The sequence below is a fragment of the Cryptococcus neoformans genome (genome assembly GCF_000091045.1).
Source record: "Cryptococcus neoformans var. neoformans JEC21 chromosome 3 sequence".
In the NCBI taxonomy this organism is placed as follows: Eukaryota; Fungi; Basidiomycota; class Tremellomycetes; order Tremellales; family Cryptococcaceae; genus Cryptococcus; species Cryptococcus deneoformans.
This window is the reverse complement of record NC_006685.1, coordinates 1,950,501-1,972,975: the sequence shown is the minus strand read 5'-3', so window position 1 is coordinate 1,972,975 and position 22,475 is coordinate 1,950,501. Positions and strand designations below refer to the sequence as shown.

Here is a 22,475-nt window from a genome sequence, read left to right as displayed (position 1 = left end):
TATTCAGCGCACTCTCAGGGCAGCAACCTTAGCCATGGTGATTTCATTTTCAGGTGGCCCCTTCATTACTTTGGAGAACAAAAAGAAAAGGCATTGTTAATCAGACAAGGGAAGCCTAATGCCCTATGCGGTAATCTCGAATGACGGTCTGATGAAGGAGAATATAACGGAGCAGTTCAGTTTCAAGACACTTAAAACAGTAAAATATGCAATGTAATTCATGCAAAAGTGCCAAAAAAAAAACACCAAAAACACCGAGAGCTAAAAACAATCGGCACGAGGAACATGTCATCTGTAGATATTACTAATCATCGACACTCAATAATCCCATCCTCTTGCCAGGCTTAGCAACCACCAACGGGCTTTTAAACTCTGCTGTTGTCCCAGGCTTATTACTGTCGGGCGGGCCGAACCGCAAGAGAATACGATTATTGTCGTAGCTATTACGATGATATCCCACCCCAGCCCCCGATCTTGCTGTTGATGGTTCTGGGGAAGAGGAGGAAATAACGGAAACGGGAAGGTGCGAGACAATGGGATAGATGAGGAGCTGCACTCTCTTCAAAGATTCTTCGAGAATTACTTGGAGTCTTTCTTTGAACTCTGCATGTTCGACAGGGATTCTGGAAACGAGGTTCGAAGTGTGATCGGGTTGGTTGGCAATGAGGTTGAGGAAGGACAGGTCGAGGACGGATTGGAGGAGGGATTCGGGGCCTTGAGAAGGTTGGGTAAATGGTCTGGGGGTTCGAGATTGTGAGTCTTCTTTCTCCTCCTTTCCCCCTTTTCCCGTGCTCTCTTCCTCTTCTTTTCTCTCTTCTTGCTCCTCCTCCGTTTTCTCTCCCTTATCCTCCGTCTTTCCCTCTTTTTCTTCCGGCTTTCCTTCCTCCACCTCCATCGGCTCATTCTTTTCTCCCTCTCCCTCCCAAATCAACATCCTCTCCCATCCCTTCAACTCCCTCACCTCTTGTACAAAACCCTTTACCAAATCGTCTACCACATCCCCTTTCCATTTCTCTTCTTCACTTTTACCAGACATGGGCGCGTAGGATGCAGGAAGAGAAGGGGGTGGGATACCAAGTGCTTTCGAAGCGTCACAAAGTGATTGAAGTGCGACCATGATTTCCCCAGACGGAGTTGTTGGATATGCCCCTAGCGAAACCATACCTTTTGTTCAGTGACAGCCAGAGGCGATAGAATGGGAAAAACGTACCTTGCCAATTAGCCCTAATCTCCTGCGGACCTCTATACTCGCTGAACAATGGATCAAGCTTCCTGAGCGCTTCACGAATGGCGGCTGTCTTCCATTTTTTTGTAGATTTGGTATGAACCTGAAGTAGAGCGGATACAATGTTCTCGCCCTTGTAGGTGGTAGTGTCTGCATGTAAGAAAAAAAAGAGTGATGAGAAATGAGTAAAAAGAATCGAGGGGAAAAATTACTCACCTTGAAGATCCACTCCGGAGAGGTCTTGTAAAAACATGCTCCTCTTCGCAAGATGCAACGCCACCCGTCCTACATACACCTCTCCTTCCACCTCCTTTTCCCTCAGTTTCCCTTGATTTCCTTCCCCATCCTCAGCTGCAGCCGCCGAAATCATCTCTTCAACACTACCAAGCATCTTATCCAGCTTCTTCACCAACTCATCCAGCGTTCCTTTGACCTTTTCTCCATAAGCTTTGTAAAGTTCTTCCGGGAGACCCTTCCCAGCAGAGGGAGAAGAGGCAGGGGAGGGGTGCGCGACATTATCATGTTGTATGCTCTTCGCACTCGCTTCGAGGGAAGAGAGGGTTTCGTCCAGGACCGATGTTCGACGGGCTATACGTTTCTGGATGGTAGCACGGAAGGTCACGAAGGGATCGGTTTTGTTTAAATTTGTGGCTGTGCTGGTGGATAGAGGTGGATCCGATAATAAGGACGCGGATGAAAGAGTGAATGAGGTGTTCTCGAATGGTAAAGCAAGATCGGTGAACAATAATCCTTCAGGGTGTTCCTCGTCGTCCTGTCTGTACACCTTTTCCACCCCCTCTTTTACAAGACGGTCGACATCGTTGACTACATTCGAAAGCTTCTCATCCCAAATAGCCTTGATCCGGCGACTCCATTCTTCCTCCAGCTCGTCCTGAATTATCCTCTCCTTTTCTCCGGAGGTTGCCGTCTGCGTCTGCTTTTGCTTCTCCAGGAGGTCAATAAGGGATCCTCTCACATGCCATATGTCTGATACACTCTTCAGATCTTCCAGCCAGCTAGGCAAGGCATCTTTCAAAACTCCCACGCATTCGGCCTGCCAAGTCCTTAGCGTTTCAGACAGGTGTGGTGGCGCAGAGGGGGTGATAAAGGGGGTAAAGCCTGTGATCTCGGTTGGCAAATGTCTAAGGAGGATTTGAGAGGCTGGGAGGTGAGATAAAATCTCAGGTGTCGATACAGGTGGCCGAGAGAGTGCGGAAGTAGAGGTAGCAGGGGGCATGGGGAGTGAGATGGAGACGAGTCGAGAGGCGCGGCGTTGACTTGTGTTGGCAGCGGCGCTAGAACCAGAGTTACGTCTATGAGGCATAGGATGAGATGTGGTGGTGGTGGCAGTTGGGATAGCTTCGCCCTTCTGAACAAGACGGATCATCTCATCGAGCATGCTCTCACCATTCTCATTTGCCTTCCCGTTGCCCTCTGTATCTTTGCGCTTATCAAAGATAAGACGGGCAGCGGAAGCTGTCTCAAGCATACAGCGTAAAGCATCAAGAAGGGTACGAGTGATGCTTTCTCGGATGGCAGTAGGCGGTTGCGCACGAGAGCCTGCTCTGGGGCGTGTTTTGTTTGACGTTTGGGGAGACGAAGGATGGTGAAGGATCTCTCGAAGGGCTTTGCTTCGTTGAGAAAGAAGAAGTGTGAGAGCCTCAGATAATGGCAGGTTATCGAGAAGGATAACAGACAATAGTGCCTCGCACGTCGTTCGAGGCTCTGCCTTTTCCCATACCCGCAAAGACGACGAAGCTCGTTGTGAGATCTGGTTCCTGAGGGGTGCAATGTTTTCCCATTGTTTCTGCATCAGGGGAAGATACAGCCGGCTGGCATCTTCAGGCATGTTCGCAAGGCCTTCCTTGACTACACGTGCGATAAGCCACAGGAATGCTGAGTTGAGGTAAGACCCATGAGAGAGATAGGCGTATAGCGCTTCGGGAGCGTCAAGTAATAGCTTCATGTGGGATGCCACAGGAAGCATTTGAACGAATTCTTCACCTTGGCTTTGAATTGAGGCATTCTCTGCGTCGTTTTCAGCAGCAGGTTCCGGGTTCTGGCATGACTGAACTATTTGTTTGAGGTTTTCTGAAAGACGGAGGGAAGAAGATCGAAGGGAGGTGATTTGAGTAGCAGATGTCAAGAGGTCTCGGTATCGTGCTCTGATGAAGATGTTAGCTTCCGTATAAGCAAATCATGCAAGAACTTACCCAACCATCGCTCGAAGTTCTGACTGTTTATTGAGCGCTTCGCTCCTCATCTTCGCTTCCACTCGTTTCACCTCGCGCACCGGCAACCGTCTAAACACCTCGTCTGGTTCAATATCGGCCCAGTCTTCTTTGCTATCCGCGCTTTTCTCGTTTGTCTCTTTCTGTTTGCGCTTTCGTCCCGGTCCGCTGGCACGTCCTAACACAGTCCCTGTGGAAGTGCCAGCGACGCTCGGAGCAATACTCGGAGTGTACGAGCTCTTACTAGATAGATGCTTATCAAACTCAGGGATAGATGGCGGTGGGATGGAATATGATGGTACATGGTTGGAAAGAAAGGATGATGATGGGGACTGAGGTAGAGGGAAGCCGGGGGCGGATGGGTAGTGTACCGGACCAGCGGAGGAACGTCTAGTTGACATTGCAGTATCGTTGCAACGGAATATTTCCGGATTATCCGTAAATGAGGTGTAGATAGACGCCCTGAGGGCGAATGATATGTGTTTGGCGAGAAAAAGTATGGAGTTTTGGTTTGGAAAGAGAGAATAGCCTGGCAGATCTCGTTACGTGGATGGCCCGTCAGAGCGACCGTGGGAAAACTGCAAGTCAAAACAGTAACGGTGATGCCTCCATTTCCTTTGTCAAGTTATCTATACTTCTATAAACGCTAACTAGGACCGCAAATGGCGATAGTAGAGGAGATAGACCCCGACGCTGGAGGCTCAGGATACATTGGGAGCTCCCTGGAAGAGCTCCTGCAGGGCCTTGTCAAGCTCTCGAAAGATCTTGCGCTGCCTGATACCCTTGTGTCAGGCTTCATGAAGCAAGTGGATGGTGAGTCATGTATTCTAATTGTTCTGTGCAGCAGCTAAAATACCTTTAAGAACTTGGGCTGAAGCCTTATAAAATTAAATCTCTGCAAATTGTCAAAGAAATGGCGCCAAAAATCAAAGAAATCGAAACGGATTGGGGCTGGGACGAAGTATCGACCGATAACCAGATCAGAATACTTGGAAATATCATAAGACTACATGGTATCGACTCCTGGTCATCCACAGAGATGTGCAACAGTATAAATGGTAAGTCTGGAAAATAATGATAAGGCGTCACTAATCTTTGCAGACATCTCGCCTCATCTACCCTCTTCTCTCCCATTGAACCTCCTCCCCACTCTTCGCCCGTACTTTGCACCCCACCCCTCCCTTTCCTCTGCTTCGAGACCCCTCAAAACTCCAACTGGAGGTAAAGATGCCAACATGGATATGCATGAGATCCAACCCTTCAAATCAGCTGCTGGCTGGGGCGCACACAACATCCTCCGTTGGTGTGCCTCCAGACTGACCCCAGGCGAGGTGGAGAAGAACCTTGGCCTGGTACTTCCTCCTACATTGGTTATGATGGATGATTACGAGCCCTCTTGGAGGGAAACTGGAGCGGCTGTGCTGGAAAGCTGGGTGTTCAAGCTTGACTCAGCCGTCTTGCGCCGCATGGGACTTGATGCGCTCCTGCTCAAATCACTCATTCACACCCTCTCCCTCCATCCTAACCCACCAGTGTACAAGGTGTTACCCATAACCCTCCATCTCATTGAGCATACCAATCTTCCTGATCAAAAACGGACTGAACTATACGGAGAGATCATGGAAAAACATTTTGTCCAAGGCTGGGTGTATGCACCATCTGGCATTGAGGGTAAAGTATCGGTGGGTCTAGCAAAAGAGTTGATAATCATGTGCGATCTCCTCGGACCTGGTATTGTACGTTGGCTCAAGGTAATTAGATTCCTTCTCCTTTTTTCTTTCCATACTGACGTTCAATGCCAGAGTATCATTCCCCATCTTCTCGATCCAATCCAGTACCCGCCTACGCCGCCCGTCATTCCACATTATAATTCTAACCTCACCGCATTATTGCATCTCATGCGTACAATAAGGTCTACGGAGAGGTTATCTAGATGGAGAGGGCAGGTACTGAACATTTTAAGTAGATTATGGGCGCAATGTCAAGAAAGGAAAGGGGTTGAAGATACAGAAGGGGAAGGTAAGTGTCATATTCGACTTGAACTTTTTGATATAAAAACGCTGAGCAGCCTTTGAAGCAATGCTCAAGCCATTAGAAGACCTTATCAAAGAGTTATTTAAAGAGATTGCTCTCCAAACACCCTCGGTGACCGAAGTCGAATACCCTCAGCTTCTCTCTATTTCCATTACGATGTTCAAAGATCTCATTGCGGCATCAACATAGAGCAACATTACAGTGTCCATTTTATCTTCCTGTTGTATCCGATTACAAGAACAATATTAATGCAATGCATGTGGACTTCGTTCCGCCATCAATGAAAGAACTTTGCGCTTCTTTAATCTACTCCTTGCTCCTCGATAACGGCGGGTATCTGCAGAACTTGTCGGAAACGGATGTGACCGCATAATCACCAGGCAATGAGCTGGAAATCGCATAATTACTGTCCATGATATCCGTTATAGTCTGCAAAAAATACGAAAGCTATCAGCGTAAAGCACATTTCAAATATAGTGAATACAACGCACTTGAGTTTCGACAACCTTGTGCTTTGAACCAATCTGTTCACTGCGGGTATACGTAAAGGAGAAAGGTGCAGTACCCGTAAAGTGCACACGGAACACAGCGGGCTCGTCGCCTGATAACACAATTAGCTCGAACGATTGACGAAATGTATCAAGAAATACACACTCACCTTCTCTCAAATCATTTTCACCTGAGGTAATTCTTGCAGAAGGCAACGCGTGAACGGTTCGTACCATCCCTTCAACCTGGCGCTTGCACTGAATATCACCTACATCAGCCTCCAATCACACATCTGATCATCTTTGTGGAATGCTCACTCGATCACCCCTAAGTGCAACAGATTTGACCTCAAATTTGCCTGCCTTCTCTGCAAATCTCGAGAACCTGGACGCCGAACTGGTGACCTTGTGATCCTTGCCTTTCCACGCATATCTACACCCAGCGATTAGCATAAACGTATCAAAAAGAAGCACAAACACTAACTCAATAGTCCAGGGCGCTTTACCCTGTAACAAGAAATCCAAACTATCACCCACACACAAATCTTCCTTCTCATCCACCGGCACGATCCTCGCACTTTCCACAACCTCCACCACACTTCTCAATTCATCCGTTTCCCCCGATACCCACTCACAGCCACTCACATCTTCCACCTTGATAATTGTCACTTCATATCTCCCAATGTCCTCCAGAACTTGTGGGAGAGAAACTGTCCATTCGGGATTGGCAGTGGTGACACTGTGCGTGGTGATGGAGGTGGAAGCGGGTTTACGCACAGATAGGCTAAGGATCCAGGGGCCCTGACCCTTGAGTAAGATCTTTGCATCCGTTTCAAGAGTAGAGTCGAGACAGAGCGCTCGACTACTATGCTTCACAAAGCTTGCACTAGGTCGGCCAAACACCTCATGCTCCAGAGTGATGGACACATCCGTCTTGGGATAGTTGCCATCGGCAAGAGACAAAAAGTCGTACCGATGAGATCCAGGTTCTGTAGAGAGATGAAGGATACCAATCTCCTGAGCACTCTTGAGGACATGCCTGGAAGTACGTCCACCAGACGTGTGACGGTATCCGAGCTCGAAAGGCGCTTGACCCGCGAACTTGAGGGCGGCTTGATCTTCTTGCCCGGCACAAAGACCTCTGTGCTGGTACACATTCCCGGAACCAGTAACGACGTGGGAAATCAGGCCGGATGCTTGAAGACTGACCACAGGGTGTGGCTTGAAGTCTATCTCGAAAGAAGAGTCTCCAGACAAAACAGTGCCAGGGCAATGAGAGTCCTTGACCTATCGAAAGTCTGTCAGTTATAACTCTACATATTTTCAAGACCACAATATACCTTGACAAGTCGATAAACTCCCTTATCCTTCAAGCTCAATTCGCTATTCGGGTCCCTCACTTTGAGAGTAAACTCCTTTCCATCACTCGAGTAAGTCACATCCCATGGCGCCTCCCCAGTCAACCTCAGAGGTACTTTCACGATCTCTCCCTGAGTCACCACGGCCTTTCCTGTCTTTGCCATCCTACCCGTTGGCTTCTCCCTCTTTATATCCACCTCAACGCCGGGGTTCGTCAACTTGCGAATACAACCATTACCATCCTCGATAGCCAAGAGGGCGATATTAAGTTTACCCGAAGCACCAGAAGTGGATGAGAGTGTAGATGGAACGGGGACAGACAGGCGCGATCGGCCAAGGGAAAGGGGAAGGGTGGTATTGGATGAGTGGGTTGAGTAGGAGGTGAGGTATGTGAGTTTAAGAGGTGCGATGCCCTGTTACACGCCATAAGTAATTTTCAGACGTTCGTATTGACAAACAACTCACCCTAGCATCAATGTCAATGTCAACCACATCCCCAGAGCAAGAGTAGAGAGTCCTTCTCCTGGAATTTCCAACAATCTCAACATTGGCCAACGGATGCACAGTCTGCTGAATCGGCTCTTTATCCACGGCGACCTTTTTGTACTTCCCATCGCTCAATGCCGTAAAGGTCTTTATCAATCCGTTAGCTTTCCGTAGACAGCACCCGAAGATAAAGAACCCACATAGGTGTAGATACCTTCCTGCTCAGGACGGAGAACGATGGATCCGTAGTGTGACTGAAACATCTGACTTAGAATCTTGGCTCGTCCGCCCTTTCGCTGTTCGGTGTAATCCAGCTTGAAAGGCGGGGAACCTGTAAAGTCAAATGAGGCTGTCGCACCAACATCCATCGCACTTGATGGCACGTTATTAGCTTCAGACCCTACATATTATCGGAGAAAAATATACCATTCGTGTAAAGTCTCGACGCTCATGTCCATACTAGGTAAGGGCACCATTTGCACCTCACACTTGCTAGGCTCCATCACTTCACCCGCACAAGGACCTTCAATGCCCATTAAGCTGTATATTCCAGGTTCGCTCACAGATAGGTGCTCTCTCTTGTTCTTGACAGCAAACTTCTTATCGGAGGATTTGCCGTCCGGGGAAGTATACCTGTAGGTGAGCTCAATTGGCTCTTCAAGCTGTTGACTGCTGACAAGGACCTCGAGAGGGAGGGAGATAGTTTGGTTTTGGAGGAGTTGGTATGGTGCCTGACAGTTAAACTTGATAGAAGGCCGAGGGATGACATTGTAGATCTGTCGAGTAGCGTAACCGGATGGCGTGTAGGTGTTGTGCAAGGAATCATGAACGGTTGTAAGGGATAAAGTATGTGTTCCCGGGACGTTGTGCGTGACTCGAAGAGGAACAGTGTGAGTCTTCGATACGCGATCCCGTCTGACAAGCGCAAGATCATCAATAGGTGCGACCTCGTCATCGATACCTTCAATAAACCCATTCTCAGACTTGTCTTTGCTTTTCTTTTCCCATCCAACCCTGAGAGGGGAAACACCACGAGCTTGAAAGTACACCATCTCTTCATCTCCTACACATCGAAGCTCAGCAGACTTGGGTTTCTCGGGTTTGTGGACTACTTTGCCCCTGTGCTCTTCAACAAATTTACCACCAGTGGGGCACTCAATGATGACGGCTTCACGCCTGGGAGTGATGTGAAATTTATCACCCTTCTTGTCCATGACATTTGAAAGAGTGATGACGCTAGGTTTGTTAACAGTAAGGAAGAGGATGTTTTCTGATGGAGCGAGATTGCGAGGGACGAGAGACATAGAATCGTGTGGTTTGACAGAAGGAAGAGTAGAGGGGTCAATATCCTTGGGGTGACCAACAACTCTTCCACCGGACTGAAGGACAAGTGCCGAAAGAGGGTCGATCTCGGGCTCTAGCTCGAGCTCTCCATCCTCATCATCGTCTCCATCTGTAATGCGTAATCTCGGAGGACGAGTGGGCAACCGCTTCATTGAACTCCCGTATACTTTCTCAACAGTGGTATGGCCCGTATCGAGAGATCGTATTTTATATGAAACCTGTTCGGGAATTGAATTGTTGAAGATGACAGGAATGTATAAAGGCTGAGGGGCGTCCGGCGGTATACAGTATGTGAGAGATAACGGATTAAGAGTTGCGGTACTGAACACTAGTCAATATCTGATCCATTATTTAAGAGATAGCCTACCTGTAAGGAAGAAGACGGATCTTATGTACACCTTCGATATGAGGTGGCTCATACCATCTTCTGAGCGCATAGAACCAATTCCAATACCAGTTCCCTCCTAACGCTGCCGTCCCAACAATGTTGACATAACCCAACATCCTACTGGGTTCTACCAAAAACCAGCAAATTGTGTTCACACCCAGACTCAGTGCTCCAATGATCCCCAGCTGCTTCCAGCTGGGGGATAACAAGGGTATTCTCAGCATACCGACCGCCCACATCATACCAACTTCTGCTAATGTCCACGCTAGGACTGATTCTGCACCGCTTATCCGCAATGAACTCGACCATGATGGATCGGGATCAGTGATAAATATTGGAAGGAAGGTGTCCCAGAGTTTGGTTATTTCTATGAGACCGAAAATTGCGGCAACGAAGAGGCGTTGTTCGGAGGGTTCGAGGAGGTTTGTCGGGATGACGGGTGGTGGTGCTGGGATTATAACTGTTGCTGGCCGTGGTGCGGCCATTGGGGTTGATGGCGCAGAGGGATGCCGTATGGGCGTCCCTAACTTTGGGGGCATTCTTTAAAAGCACTGGAGGTTGTGAAAGTCGAGAGTCTGTCGTCATTTCTAAAACGTGAAGTGGGACTTCTTCTCTCACATCCGCGGAGACAAGAAGTCCTCATGGTGGCGGTCGCCGATTTTCTATGTACCACTATTATTATATGGGCGACCGCGAATGTAGACCATCACCGTAATAAATGATCTTCGTACGCCTTGCTTGTTCTTGTAAAGCGGAAATTGATACACTTTGCAAGTAAAAATCAGGGGAACGTCCTCATAAGAGAAGCACAGGATGCGCCGGGTCAGGAGCAAGGTCAAACGGTGTCTTTATTGAGGGAGTCGAGGAGTTCACAATTCAATTAATGCTTGACAGTATTAAGGAGTCGGCGACGAAAACATTCTTCACGAAGAGCATTAGATGCCCTTGAATAAAGACAACGACTTGTTGGTTTTTAATCAATTGCGCGAAGCAGCTGCGCAAGAGCCTAGGGTACCACGAGAAGTGAGTTGTCTCACCTTCAAAGCGTGGTGACTGGTGGTTAAAGAGGCTACGACGGACGCCAGCATTGAGCACGTGCTGCAATGTAAACAATCTCTTGCCTTGTCAGGCTCCATTTGCTTATCAGTTCGACTTCAAGTATATCTGGCTTAATGAGAACCAGATTCGAAACCGCATATCAGAATTCCTTCTGGCTCCTCAATCATTTCCCAACTTTATCTTGCGCCGCCGTCTCTTCCCTCTAACAGGTATCAAGCTCCAGCTTCGTTAAAATGCGATTGTTCGTCCCAGATTCCCTACGCAATGTTGCCCCAGAATTTTATCTCTTCCCCAACTTCGTCGGAAAAGCCCGAGACTAGTGTTTGTCTTGGACGACAGCGCCGTAAAGTATCTGCTTATCATGCGTGACCACCACCTTGAGGAAGGTTAGGACAATTGGAAGATCAATATGGGCAAGAGCGAATTAGTCAGAGCTTTCGAGCACTTGTGACGTTAAGGAGGCCCCGTATCCTCGAAGATTTCTGCCATGAGGGCGACATCAATAAAAGTCTCTTTCCTTGTCCTATATCTGTTGGCAAGGTGAGTGGCTTTGTTTGCGCCGCTATGTGATCAAAATGATATGATTTGGTCTACCCAGATTTCACTATAGCGGAACCCTTTGTATACTCAGATGTCCTTTTTACCTCCTTCAAAACGGCCAGGACTGGTACCATATCCCGCTCTGTGTGTCATGCCAGTCAGGAGCGATTCAACTTCTTTCCCCCGACCTCCGGTTGACTGCTTTGATAGGAATTGGGAAACGGTCATGCAGACTTCTCGGTCATCAGATGATCTCTACAATATGATTTTTGCCTAAGTCATATGCGACTGTCTAATGGTCCGTTTTCATAGTTTATCATCTTTATCACTAATGACAAACATCGCTCCCCATTGGCGGGCTCTTGTTGCCCAGCATCGTCATCGTCAAAAGTCACACTAACTTTCTACGCTCAGCATCATTGCCTATTGCTCGACTCAGCCTCTAGGCGCATCCTCAACCATCGCCGCAGCATCTCCATCGGCATCTTTCTCACCATAGCCGAGGCCCCCCTCCTTCTTGCCTGATCAAGATTCCAGCACACACGCTATATCATTCCCAGCTTCCCCATTCTCGCACACGGCGGTGTCTGGGCTACGGAAACGGAGTTAGATAAGCCAAAAGCCTGGGAAAATGACAGCCTTCGCCATTCGTCACGCGCCTTACTTTGGTGCCTTCGCGCGTGAGAAATCACACCGACCCTTTTCACTTTCGAACTCTTCCTTGTTCAGTGTCTTGCATCTTTGAAAATACGCATTATGAAACGCTTATGCTACCGCAGGCGGATAACCACGGAAGAGAGGATTCTGTAGATACCCATCATGAGGAAGTTTGGAGGAATAGCTGACGATATAGAGAGCGATGGCGGATAACGTCGCAGGGAGAAGTTGATGGTAAAAGTCACACCAAGCCATACTCCCAGCTACTGTTGGCATCGCCTCCCAACTAACGCTGCAGACCGTCACAAGACTGCCCACTGCTCTCTGCTGCCCAGAAACAGTATAAGAAACGCCCACCCAGGTTGTAAAATTGTTCTTCAGACTCTCTTCTTCCATTCCCAACCTTTACGCTTTTCACAGCTCTCGACCTTCTTATACCTCTTACAGCTCTCACAGCCCTAGTTAACCTATTATTCTCACATAATGTCTAACTCCACGGAAGACCTTAGCTCCTTCTTCTTTTCCACTGTCACCGTAGCTCCGGATAGCACGGCCGCTCCCTCCGACGTCTTCTTCGTCCCTGCTCAGGTTCAAAGTGAGTCATCTCTCTTTCGTCAACACCTTCTTCCACTTTCGTTTCTCACTGACATCTGTCTTCACACAGACACTGAGTTCAACATCCAGCCCTGGTCCATCTCCTCCACTAACGAAGCTCTTGCCACCGAGCCCCAGACCGAGTTCAACCTTGGCCTACATGCTCAGGTCGGTGATGGCTTTGGTTTCAACACCTACTCTATTAATTTGCTTGGCAATGAAAACGACGTCGACTCTGCTGGTCAGGTCGCCGCTCAGCCATACATCCTTTCTACTCAGTCTACTTGTAAGTATACTCTCGCCCTGTTTGGTGGTCGCATATTTACAAAAGTATAGGCTCCAATTTTGGTCAGGATACCAATGCCATTCCCGACTCTAACGTGAACGCCTTCGCTACTCCCCTCGTCAACCAGACCAACATCAACACTGCTGGTCAGGTTGACATCCAGCAACTGTTCCAAATTGGCCAGTCTGTTGGTAAGCCAGGCGTATTTCTTGTTTTGCAGCTTGATACTGACTGAACCTCAGGATTGCAAGGCGAATATCTCTGGAACTTTATTTGCTCCTCTTTCCAGAATGCACAATCCGTTATTCCTGTTGAACAGATTGTTTCCGAGCAAGTTGACTGCCAACTACCGGCCAACGACGGTAATATCAACACCAATGAGCCTCAGGAACTGGTCTGCCAGGAGAACATGGATGAGTTTATCGGGTGGGATTTCAGTAAGTCATTCAGCCTTTTTGATGCACAATGCTTATTTTGTTTCCTCAGACATATCCCTGGCCGATGCCACTGTCCCTTCTGTGGTCCCCGCCACCCCTGCTCCTCAGACTCACTTGACCGTTCCCTCCAGCCCAGTCATTTCCAAGACTCCCAAAACGCCCAGTAAGCCCAGGAAAAAGTCTAGCAGTCCTCAGGCCTGCAAAACTCCTTCCAAGACACATTTCAAAACCCTTGCCAAGAAAGGTTCCATTAAAGATGAGTTTCTCCTTTCTACCGGTCCCAAGGTCCGTCTGGCTATTTCTTGCCACGGTTGCCGCGAGGCTAGGAAGCCTGTATGTATTTAGTCCTTTCGTCCATTTTGCACCATTCGCTGACTGAGAATGTTTCTTGTAGTGCGATAGCGTTTACCAATTCAAGTGCCAACGGTGTGTCAAACACCATTTTTGTTGCAGTTGGCCGGAGACTGGGCGTGGCATCAAACTCGGCAAGAAACAGAGGGACGATTTCATCCAATTCATCTTGACGCGAGGAGAAAAGCTTGGACAGCAGGACGATACGACAATGACTGTGGACCCCGTAAACGGTCGGCCAAACACCTCATGCTCCAGAGTGATGGACACATCCGTCTTGGGATACCATCGGCAAGAGACAAAAAGTCGTACAGATGAGATCCAGGTTCTGTAGAGAGATGAAGGATACCAATCTCCTGAACACTCTTAAGGACATGCCTGGAAGTACGTCCACCAGACGTGTGACGGTATCCGAGTTCGAAAGGCGCTTGACCCGCGAGTAGGAGGTGAGGTATGTGAGTTTAAGAGGTGCGATGCCCTGTTACACGCCATAAGTGATTTTCAGACGTTCGTATTGACAGACAACTCACCCTAGCATCAATGTCAATGTCAACCACATCCCCAGAGCAAGCGTAGAGAGTCCTTCTCCTGGAATTTCCAACCATCTCAACATTGGCCAACGGATGCACAGTCTGTTGAATCGGCTCTTTATCCACGGCGACCTTTTTGTACTTCCCATCGCTCAATGCCGTAAAGGTCTTTATCAATCCGTTAGCTTTCCGTAGATAGCACCCGAAGATAAAGAACCCACATAGGTGTAGATACCTTCCTGCTCAGGACGGAGAACGATGGATCCGTAGTGTGACTGAAACATCTGACTTAGAATCTTGGCTCGTCCGCCCTTTCGCTGTTCGGTGTAATCCAGCTTGAAAGGCGGGGAACCTGTAAAGTCAAATGAGGCTGTCGCACCAACATCCATCGCACTTGATGGCACGTTATTAGCTTCAGACCCTACATATTATCGGAGAAAAATGTACCATTCGTGTAAAGTCTCAACGCTCATGTCCATACTAGGTAAGGGCACCATCTGCACCTCACACTTGCTAGGCTCCATCACTTCACCCGCACAAGGACCTTCAATGCCCATTAAGCTGTATATTCCAGGTTCGCTCACAGATAGGTGCTCTCTCTTGTTCTTGACAGCAAACTTCTTATCGGAGGATTTGCCGTCCGGGGAAGTATATCTGTAGGTGAACGATGCATCAGCCACGGATCCTGCTGCCAGTGGGCAGAGAGCGGCCGCGGTGTCAAGTTGGGCAGCAAGCAGAGGAATCAATTCATCAAATTGACCTTGACCATGGGGGAAAAGCTTGGACAACGAGACGAGACGACTCGTACTGTGGATCCTTTAAAGCCGACCTTGCCCGCCAGGTACCTCTTGACGGAGTTCGTTTAGTCTAGTGTAGTAGTAGTAGCTAACTAGCTTCTTAATTAGATAGATGTCTACGTGAATTTTTTTTCCGGTCAGACTCTATACCATATATCAATTTTCTCTTTTGTAACTTTCTGGTCTTTCTCATCACTATCTAGTACACTGCTCTCCGAGTCTGTTTGTACGAAGGTGCTGAGTAAAGACCAGTTCAACAAGGCTCCTCTCCTGTTCCAGAACCTGACTGTTCTATCTGGGCTGAGGATGCGGAATACGAAATGCTCGATGTTCTCAACGTCCTGTCAACAGGTGGATCTCTTTCTCAGCCTGGCGCCTCGACAGCATCTAATATCCGTCCCTCAGGCTGAAACACAACTGGAGAATAAGAAAGATTCGGCCATAGAAGCTTTTTGGGAGGAGTATATCAACTTCGACTTGTAGACCTGGAGGCACAGGGAAATGGACTTTAGAATTGATAGAAAACAGGACATTTGGTCATAGGCGGAGCAGCATTGGTAGTATAATTATCTTATAATAGCTTTTGGTTTCGATGGTTTGGATGTTAGACTGATCTTCGCTCAACTGCAGTTTGTTGTCGATCCAATTCCTGCGGGACTTACCTATATGACCCGGTCAATGGGGTTACACCATTCGCTCCTGAGCTGCTGAAACTTAGCAGCGCACTCAGTAAGAACGATTGCGGTTGGCGCCCAGATAGCGTACTACTCCGGCCAGATGAGTGCGGCACTTGTCGACTGGGGCGAACCGAGTGCCTTTTTTTGGACACTACGTATGATGGTACTCTCGTATAATATCGCAACGACTACCGCGCGGACGTGTCCAAATTTCGTCGAAAAATAGAAAATGCGAAATGCGATTTTGAAACTGTGAAATGCGAGGTGGCGCAAGTGCAAAATGCACTTCTGTAAATGGGAAGGGCAACGGAAATGGTCTGAGCGACAGCTGATCCTGATGCGCCACCGACCCTATTAATCAATTCAATCCATCACTCATCAGTGATGATCAGTGGATTGATCAATGCCCAACGTTTCAAACTCCTTTTTGTTTCCTTGTTAAATTCTTCGTTACCATCATCATCGCGGATATTGTCGTCGCTGTCGTCAGAAGAGGGCAACAAGCAAAGAGGTGAGAAACGTCTTGGTTAGAGAAGGATGGTACAGAAAGTCGAATGGACAAGAAGCTAAGGCGACAAAATATCTGTGATCTATGAAAAGGTCAGCGGATGTGGATGAGTCGGAGATGCGTGCAGTGCTGAAAGTGATGTTGATGGGGTGTTGCGCCGTGGCTTGGCTTGATGATAGCATGATGACCCTTTTCCGTGCAGTGATCCGATCAACTCAAAGGCGACCCCATTATGGTCGAAGGTGTTCCGATCAGCTCAAAGAGACAGTTGGAGTTGTCAAAAGTAACAATATAAAACGCATTTTTGGAGATGTTGAGAGCTGTTTCGCACTTTTCAAATCACATTTCGCATTTTCTATTTTTCGACGAAATCTGGACACGCCCGCGCTGTACTCGTTCCCTTCGACATCAACCAACCACACTTCGTCCCGAATGTGATGATCGTCGATGCTCTCTCCAAAATAGGGGAAAGAGATGAACTTGACGCTCTGCGGATGGATGCTCAAGGCCAATTCTACGAAACTGAGTTGGAAGCCAGCCACGCTTACTTTCTTTACTGCTCTTCCTTTTTTGTGTGTTCGAGAAGCATACCGAGATGTCTCAAGTATGATAATTATGACCTGTCACGTCAACCATTTGCGGGACGACCTTGGTCCCATTTGGATGCTGTTAAACATTATAAAGGAAAAGAGGTAAGCTTAATTCAAGACATCAAACGGATCCAATATCTGATTTGTTGCGATGTCTTTTTTAGGCAGCGAAAATCGCAAAAGATGGCCGTGCCCCATCTACATCTTCACGCAAATCCCAACCCAAAGGCATATCTGATAAGTCTGATTGCTCCGAATCAACGGATAAGGGGACGACCACACCGGATTTCATGTTCAGAGTTCTTAGAGACGGTGTTGTCGAAAAATTCTGCGCTGTAGGAGAACTGAAATTACGCACTAAGTCGGAGAGTCAGTCGATCTGGTATCTCAGCACCGCCTTCGCCGTGTTCGAATGCCAACTGGGCTTTACCATTGTTGACTGGAGCTTTTGTCTGTTAGCGATGATGGAGGATGAACACGGCAGGTGGGATGCTGTGGTCTTGGAAGCAAATGATAAAGCTGTGAAGAAATTCCACTCTCAATATGGAGATGTCCTTTCGGCCAACGACCTGGATAATCTTGAAGAGGTCTGGAGCGATATGCCCAATAGCTGTCTACTGAAATCTGGGAAATCGATCAAGAGGCTAGAGATCGCTTTGAGGGTACCATTTTGCTCATAATTGCATTGCGGCAGCGACATCGAATTTTTCTCCGATCTCCCCACAATCATCGAACAACAGTCCTTTACCTCTCGGCATTCCAGACGAGAACCACGTCCATGTGGACGGTCATGCCAAAGAAGCGGTCATCTTTGACGGAGTTAGTCTACCTGCTTAATTAGATAGATGACAAGTGTCTTTTTCGGTCAGACTCTATACCATATATTATTTTTCCTTTTCGTAACTTTCTGGTCTTTCCTCATCACGGCAGCAGGACGAGACGACAGTGACCGTGGACCCCGTATAAAGGAGCTAGGATTGCCTGTCAACAATGTCTTGCAACGCGGCCCGTCATCTTCCTTTCCTATTTCTTCACTTCCCGGCCTTATCACATCTTCTTCTGCATACTCTAGCCTGGAAACACTCGCCCTCCAAACTCCTGATGCCACCGACCTGCAAGCAACCGACTCGTCATCAACAGCAAATGTCGATTCCTCTTCTCCTGTCCCAGCAGCTCCGGCATCCGACTGTAGCGATCTTTATGACGCTTTGATTCAAGGCAACTGTATGTTTGCAGCCGAATACCAAATTCCAGCCCCACAATGTAAAATTGGACAACCTGAAATCGATCAGGAATCGTCATTCGAGGAATATATGGACTTCAATCGGTTGGTGATTGTGGCAGTACCAGGCCAGTGATAGATAGAACCAAGGTCATTTTATAGATTGTAGATATGGTAGCTGCCGTTCCCTCTTGATAAATTTTGCGACTTATAATAATGCATTAGTCGATATTCTGCATTCTACACTTTAGCGATGTTAACATTCTTGGGACATTGCTGCAGATCATCATCTGATCTTCCGCTACAGTAACAGTAGGGAGTCATTTGTGAGTCATTATAGCAAAGCTAAATGAACCGCGTAACTGAGTATAGTGTCACAAACCTTGCAAGCTCAGCGATCAGCTCCGCCGTACAAACATGACCAGGAAAGGTTAACGAAAACATGGCTGTCAAGCGGATTTTGAGCGCTTGGGCGGGGACGTTTGGGCGTCCCCTTTCGCGATCTGCCAAATACCATGAACTCATGCTTGTCAGTTATCCCGTCAACTCCAGATCTCATATGTCAGGTATAGTACAAGTAAGCTACGTAAAAAGCCGTCAAAACTTCTGCGTTGCCCTCTGAGTTTAAAGGGCACACCATCGTGCACATTGACTTCTGCAGGCCAGTCACTCGTTGACCAAACAAGAAGGTAACAAGCATCTTTGGCCGGACTTACAGTTCACCATGCGTGGAGGGTCGCTGTTTGGGCATGAACAAACAGGCAGACAACAAACGACAAGTCACGAAGAGGATAAGCATTAAGTTGAGCGCTGGGGATTCAGGTATGATTGAATGCTTTGTGCCTAGTGGCTGAAAGCTTGAGGCATATGCACAGAGAACAATGTATAGGTTGGAGCATTTAGATGTACAGTGTAGCGTCAAGGGTGGATTAGTCCCAACCACGAGGACTCCCCTGGCTATCGGGATTATACCCTCCCGTAGGGATGGTGGTTATGTGGCGGAAAGGGTGTTGCAGTAGGTGTAGTATACAGCAGTAGGTAGGTGTATTAGTAGGCTGGCATACACTAGTAGGTACCGGGGTATAGGTGTAGCTATATGTAGGGTGAACAGCTATGTGAGGTCTGCCTAGTAGTACTGGGTGTAGCCTTATGGCTCGGCATGGATGGTGCTCTATGAGCTAGCTACGTATACGATATGCTCCGCTCCTTCCGTGGTTGAGAGTCCCATTACAATCCTAATCCTAATCCGCATTACAACTCTCTTCCTCCTCGCTCCTCCTATCCCTTACGTAATACCCAACTCCTGTACCGAACGACGCAACCACATGTAGCACTACAACAGGCATAGGCGACCAGAAGTATACAGGGAAGAGTGAGTGAGAAGTGGTAAGAAATGATCGATCGTCGCTGACGACTCGGACAGTTAAATCGCGTTCGGCCTCCACCTCTGTTCCTGAATTACCTGTCTTAAGGTGTCTCAGTTCCTGTCTCGATATCTCTTTTGTCTTTTTGTTCGTGAAACGCTCTTTCCATCTCTGCAAACCTTGTCACCCTACATCCATCATCCCCCAGCCATGGACAGCTCCACGGCACCCTCCGCCTCCCCATCCCCACCTATTTAAGTCCTTCTTCCCTATCGAGTACCTTGTTCCTCGCCCTCCTCCACGGGCGGCCGCAATCGGCACGCAGTATTTCGCAAGTATTGACGCGTCGAAAGGAGTCATGATTGGCATAGAAAGCGTCCATCCCTCAACGCGCTACACATTCGCCCATCTGCCCATCAAAAGCAAACAACGCCTCCGCCACCAGGGCACGGAAGGCACAAGTGGCCAATGCCGATCGGTGACATTCTCGAAGAGGATTCTTTTGTCGATGAGACATTGCCCTCCATCTTTCCTCCCGGCAAACAGGAGGAACGAGCGGGACCAAAGTTGACAATGCTGGGAAGATCAATACGCCCGCAGGTCGAGCTGCCTTGCCTGAAATGGGATCTGTAATCAGGTACTTGAATGGGGTTCAAAAAACTCTATACCCAGCCTTGAGGAAGAATTCCCCAACAATGCTCAATACTATCCGACCTGCTGATGGCCGATGTCTCCGTGGATCAATTGAAATTACAAATCATTCGTCCGTTGTTTGGTTAGCATCGGTAAACAGCGTGCACTTCAAGACGTGCGCCAGCTTGAAATCCTTCTTAAACCCAGCTGTTGCCTCGATCTGAACATGTCTTCCCACCAATTTTTATATTCCTCCCCGCCTTTGCAACGGCTCGGCATTTACTGCCTAACCTCGCTCTTTACGTATCTTATTAGTAGTAATCCCATCCATGCTCCTCTTTCTCTTTCTCTTCCTCTCTTCCCTTATTTTTGTCCACTCGGTTGCCATTACTCGAACTAATAGCAGTGGTTGCTCCAAGACTATACTGGGTTTCACTGCAACTGGATACGAGACTAATAATGGAGCGTGCCGTTTTACCGTAAGGTATGGCAAAGCTGACCGATGGGCCGACTCCGTGCTTGCTACGGACTACAGGTAAGTCAGAGTTTCAAGAACAATGGCGATTCGGCGCTGATGGTCCTTTGCAGCAATCAGACTTTTGCATCTCTCCCACCCTCCTGTCCCCAAGACGCTGGGACCTATGTTACTGGTAGCAGCCAGTCGGAAGACTGTCTATTTGCAACGGTATATATGCCTCAAGGCGATGCACCTACTGGCGGCTGGCCCACTTTTGTCTGGTATGTCGGGTCAAGACCGGAAAGACAATTGAGCTAATAATTATGCAGGATTCACGGTGGTTCCTTCGTCGAGGGCGGCGCCTCCGGCCCAGGTCTGGATGGTTCTAACCTTGCTGTCAAGGGTGACATGATTGTCGTTGTTCTACAGTACCGGTACATCCCATTTCCTCCTACATGCTTTAGCCCAATTAACGATACTTTTAGTCTTGGTGTCCTCGGTTTCATTCCTCCCACTTCCGTTAACACTACCGACGATCCCAACCTCGGTTTGAAGGACGTCATCCTTGGCTTGAAATCTATCAACCAGTATATCGAGTATGCTGGTGGTAACCGAGCAGAAGTCACTATTGGTGGACAAAGTTCTGGTGCTGGTTTGATTCGAGGTGAGTGGAATCTTGATAGGGTAGAACAATAGCTAATTGATGAACAGCTCTTTGGGGTGCACCTGCTGCGGCTGGCTTGTTCAGGGCAGCCATTCTTCAGTCCGACCCAATGGTATGTTACTCTCTTTATTAGCCACCCTCGACTAACAAGATCAGTCTTACGGCTTCGCGAGTCACGATATCACCACCAACATCCAAACGGCCTTCTACTCCGCATCCCCCATGTCGTCTTGCTCTACTATCGAATGTTTGCGGGAGATCCATGTGTCTACTCTGATTGCCGCTCAGGATACCATTGTCGCTACTGTCCCTTATACCATCTGGGGTGTACCCTTCAGCGAACGTAAGTCGGGATCACAGCCATCCTACCAAGGCTAACTTCGCGCTAGCTATTCGACCTACATGGGGCACCGCTAGTCTTCCCGTCGATCCCACCTCCTCGTTATTCAATTCGCCCTCTGATCTGACATTCACTCCCAACTCCCTGCCTCTTCTCATCACTACTGTCAAGAACGAAGGTGGCTCCTCCATTTCCTCCATCTTTCCCACTCACGTCCCTCTGTCAAATGACACATACTATGCTACAGCCGCTGCTCTCGTCGGCACTGACCGTGCTGAAGCCCTTGTTTCCAGTCCTTATTATGCTCTTCCCAGCGCCAACTCTTCAGACAGCTATGGCCCCGATGGAGATACCTTCCGTGAGACGTTTGAGCGTGCTGTAACTGACGGGACTTGGAAGTGCCCAAATAGGGATGTTGCTCTCAAGTGGAAAGAAGCCGGCGGAAAGGTTTGGGTTGGGGAATGGAGGCAAGGAGTGAGCTATCCTGACAATGACTCGGGTTACTGTCAAAAGACTGGGGTTGTTTGCCATGAGGACGACATTTACCCAACTTTCGATACCGCTTCTTCAGCTTCTACCAACACTTCAGACTTTGTAAGTCACCCTTAACTGTGTCTCTGCAGAAGGGTAAAGCTAATATATAAAACAGGAGGATAGCATTCTCTCGCACTGGGTGGCATTCATCACTAGTCTTGATCCCAACCCTTCCTCATCATCCACCAAACGCGCTTGCACCATTCCCACTCAATCTTCTCATAGTTCACACTACTCTTATGATACTCACGATTCTCACGGCCACGGATCCAACTGGTGGAAACGCTCCTCTACTCATTGGGAAGAATATAGCTCTCAGACGGACGTATATCCTCTTGGAGGTGATGGCGAAATCAGTCTTTGCCCCAGTGGATTCTGGGGCGTCGAATCCAAATATGATTGGCAGTTATACGGGTAGGCCCAGGTGATTCATTGCTCCGACTCTGTAGTTTGCGTAGGGAGTGTTGTAGAATGGTAGTAATAGTGCTGTGTAATTGCGGAGGGAAATGGACAGTACTCTAGACGATGTTGACGATGATGATATCTTGTTATGCATGTTAATATGGTGCCATAAAGAAAAAATAAGAGCAGGGCTGTGTTGTTTGTCCTACGTATCTTAGGGTCTTGGTAGGCCGCAGCTTGAAGACCGCCCGGTGCGCAGCTTGATAAGATTGTTCCGG

The 22,475-nt window shown here is 48.2% G+C and overlaps 6 protein-coding genes across 6 annotated transcripts; 3 read left to right on the top strand and 3 right to left on the bottom strand.

The window, feature by feature from the left end:
* Positions 1 to 223: 223 nt before the first annotated feature.
* CNC06730 (conserved hypothetical protein) lies at positions 224 to 3,952 on the bottom strand. The gene is made up of 4 exons (XM_024656899.1): positions 3,439 to 3,952; positions 1,442 to 3,390; positions 1,211 to 1,375; positions 224 to 1,149 (listed from the first exon to the last, which is right to left on the bottom strand). Exons 1-4 carry the CDS (start codon positions 3,855 to 3,857, stop codon positions 305 to 307), a joined length of 3,378 nt encoding a protein of 1,125 aa, XP_024512528.1. The 5' UTR covers positions 3,858 to 3,952; the 3' UTR covers positions 224 to 304.
* A 149-nt stretch (positions 3,953 to 4,101) lies between these two features.
* On the top strand, positions 4,102 to 5,816 carry CNC06720 (expressed protein). The gene is made up of 5 exons (XM_569953.2): positions 4,102 to 4,269; positions 4,320 to 4,514; positions 4,558 to 5,207; positions 5,259 to 5,475; positions 5,534 to 5,816. Exons 1-5 carry the CDS (start codon positions 4,119 to 4,121, stop codon positions 5,677 to 5,679), a joined length of 1,359 nt encoding a protein of 452 aa, XP_569953.1. The 5' UTR covers positions 4,102 to 4,118; the 3' UTR covers positions 5,680 to 5,816.
* On the bottom strand, positions 5,730 to 10,124 carry CNC06710 (conserved hypothetical protein). Its single transcript, XM_024656898.1, has 10 exons — positions 9,535 to 10,124; positions 8,250 to 9,488; positions 8,024 to 8,195; positions 7,803 to 7,970; positions 7,319 to 7,750; positions 6,463 to 7,265; positions 6,297 to 6,411; positions 6,149 to 6,236; positions 5,982 to 6,091; positions 5,730 to 5,919 (listed from the first exon to the last, which is right to left on the bottom strand). Exons 1-10 carry the CDS (start codon positions 10,092 to 10,094, stop codon positions 5,797 to 5,799), a joined length of 3,810 nt encoding a protein of 1,269 aa, XP_024512527.1. The 5' UTR covers positions 10,095 to 10,124; the 3' UTR covers positions 5,730 to 5,796.
* Positions 10,125 to 11,495: 1,371 nt separating this feature from the next.
* On the bottom strand, positions 11,496 to 14,792 carry CNC06695 (hypothetical protein). Its single transcript, XM_024658468.1, has 5 exons — positions 14,457 to 14,792; positions 14,231 to 14,402; positions 14,010 to 14,177; positions 11,814 to 13,957; positions 11,496 to 11,746 (listed from the first exon to the last, which is right to left on the bottom strand). Exons 1-4 carry the CDS (start codon positions 14,564 to 14,566, stop codon positions 13,727 to 13,729), a joined length of 681 nt encoding a protein of 226 aa, XP_024514323.1. The 5' UTR covers positions 14,567 to 14,792; the 3' UTR covers positions 11,496 to 11,746; positions 11,814 to 13,726.
* Positions 12,239 to 14,397, top strand: CNC06700 (hypothetical protein). Its single transcript, XM_024656897.1, has 7 exons — positions 12,239 to 12,406; positions 12,476 to 12,691; positions 12,742 to 12,882; positions 12,934 to 13,128; positions 13,178 to 13,461; positions 13,523 to 13,947; positions 14,015 to 14,397. Exons 1-6 carry the CDS (start codon positions 12,295 to 12,297, stop codon positions 13,811 to 13,813), a joined length of 1,239 nt encoding a protein of 412 aa, XP_024512526.1. The 5' UTR covers positions 12,239 to 12,294; the 3' UTR covers positions 13,814 to 13,947; positions 14,015 to 14,397.
* A 4,545-nt stretch (positions 14,793 to 19,337) lies between the features above and the next one.
* Positions 19,338 to 22,360, top strand: CNC06690 (conserved hypothetical protein). Its single transcript, XM_569919.2, has 8 exons — positions 19,338 to 20,335; positions 20,389 to 20,538; positions 20,587 to 20,691; positions 20,743 to 20,921; positions 20,969 to 21,033; positions 21,078 to 21,264; positions 21,311 to 21,855; positions 21,911 to 22,360. Exons 1-8 carry the CDS (start codon positions 20,130 to 20,132, stop codon positions 22,211 to 22,213), a joined length of 1,740 nt encoding a protein of 579 aa, XP_569919.1. The 5' UTR covers positions 19,338 to 20,129; the 3' UTR covers positions 22,214 to 22,360.
* The last annotated feature ends 115 nt before the right edge of the window (positions 22,361 to 22,475 follow it).

What these genes read in the sequence shown, in the direction of transcription:
- CNC06730 (XM_024656899.1), bottom strand. Translation starts at nt 3,857, where the DNA reads ATGTCAACTAGACGTTCCTCCGCTGGTCCGGTACACTACCCATCCGCC. An exon ending in CTCCGGAGTGGATCTTCAAG is followed by an intron (nt 1,376 to 1,441) that starts GTGAGTAATTTT and finishes TCTTACATGCAG; the next exon opens with ACACTACCACCTACAAGGGC. An exon ending in GATTAGGGCTAATTGGCAAG is followed by an intron (nt 1,150 to 1,210) that starts GTACGTTTTTCC and finishes TGGTTTCGCTAG; the next exon opens with GGGCATATCCAACAACTCCG.
- CNC06720 (XM_569953.2), top strand. Translation starts at nt 4,119, where the DNA reads ATGGCGATAGTAGAGGAGATAGACCCCGACGCTGGAGGCTCAGGATAC. An exon ending in CTTCATGAAGCAAGTGGATG is followed by an intron (nt 4,270 to 4,319) that starts GTGAGTCATGTA and finishes AATACCTTTAAG; the next exon opens with AACTTGGGCTGAAGCCTTAT. An exon ending in GATGTGCAACAGTATAAATG is followed by an intron (nt 4,515 to 4,557) that starts GTAAGTCTGGAA and finishes TAATCTTTGCAG; the next exon opens with ACATCTCGCCTCATCTACCC.
- CNC06710 (XM_024656898.1), bottom strand. Translation starts at nt 10,094, where the DNA reads ATGCCCCCAAAGTTAGGGACGCCCATACGGCATCCCTCTGCGCCATCA. An exon ending in ATCCGTCTTCTTCCTTACAG is followed by an intron (nt 9,489 to 9,534) that starts GTAGGCTATCTC and finishes ACTAGTGTTCAG; the next exon opens with TACCGCAACTCTTAATCCGT. An exon ending in ACAAGGTTGTCGAAACTCAA is followed by an intron (nt 5,920 to 5,981) that starts GTGCGTTGTATT and finishes TATTTTTTGCAG; the next exon opens with ACTATAACGGATATCATGGA.
- CNC06700 (XM_024656897.1), top strand. Translation starts at nt 12,295, where the DNA reads ATGTCTAACTCCACGGAAGACCTTAGCTCCTTCTTCTTTTCCACTGTC. An exon ending in CGTCCCTGCTCAGGTTCAAA is followed by an intron (nt 12,407 to 12,475) that starts GTGAGTCATCTC and finishes GTCTTCACACAG; the next exon opens with ACACTGAGTTCAACATCCAG. An exon ending in CCAAATTGGCCAGTCTGTTG is followed by an intron (nt 12,883 to 12,933) that starts GTAAGCCAGGCG and finishes ACTGAACCTCAG; the next exon opens with GATTGCAAGGCGAATATCTC.
- CNC06695 (XM_024658468.1), bottom strand. Translation starts at nt 14,566, where the DNA reads ATGGGCATTGAAGGTCCTTGTGCGGGTGAAGTGATGGAGCCTAGCAAG. An exon ending in GTTGAGACTTTACACGAATG is followed by an intron (nt 14,403 to 14,456) that starts GTACATTTTTCT and finishes CGTGCCATCAAG; the next exon opens with TGCGATGGATGTTGGTGCGA. An exon ending in ACATTGACATTGATGCTAGG is followed by an intron (nt 13,958 to 14,009) that starts GTGAGTTGTCTG and finishes GGCGTGTAACAG; the next exon opens with GGCATCGCACCTCTTAAACT.
- CNC06690 (XM_569919.2), top strand. Translation starts at nt 20,130, where the DNA reads ATGCTCCTCTTTCTCTTTCTCTTCCTCTCTTCCCTTATTTTTGTCCAC. An exon ending in GTCGTTGTTCTACAGTACCG is followed by an intron (nt 20,692 to 20,742) that starts GTACATCCCATT and finishes CGATACTTTTAG; the next exon opens with TCTTGGTGTCCTCGGTTTCA. An exon ending in CTACCAACACTTCAGACTTT is followed by an intron (nt 21,856 to 21,910) that starts GTAAGTCACCCT and finishes TATATAAAACAG; the next exon opens with GAGGATAGCATTCTCTCGCA.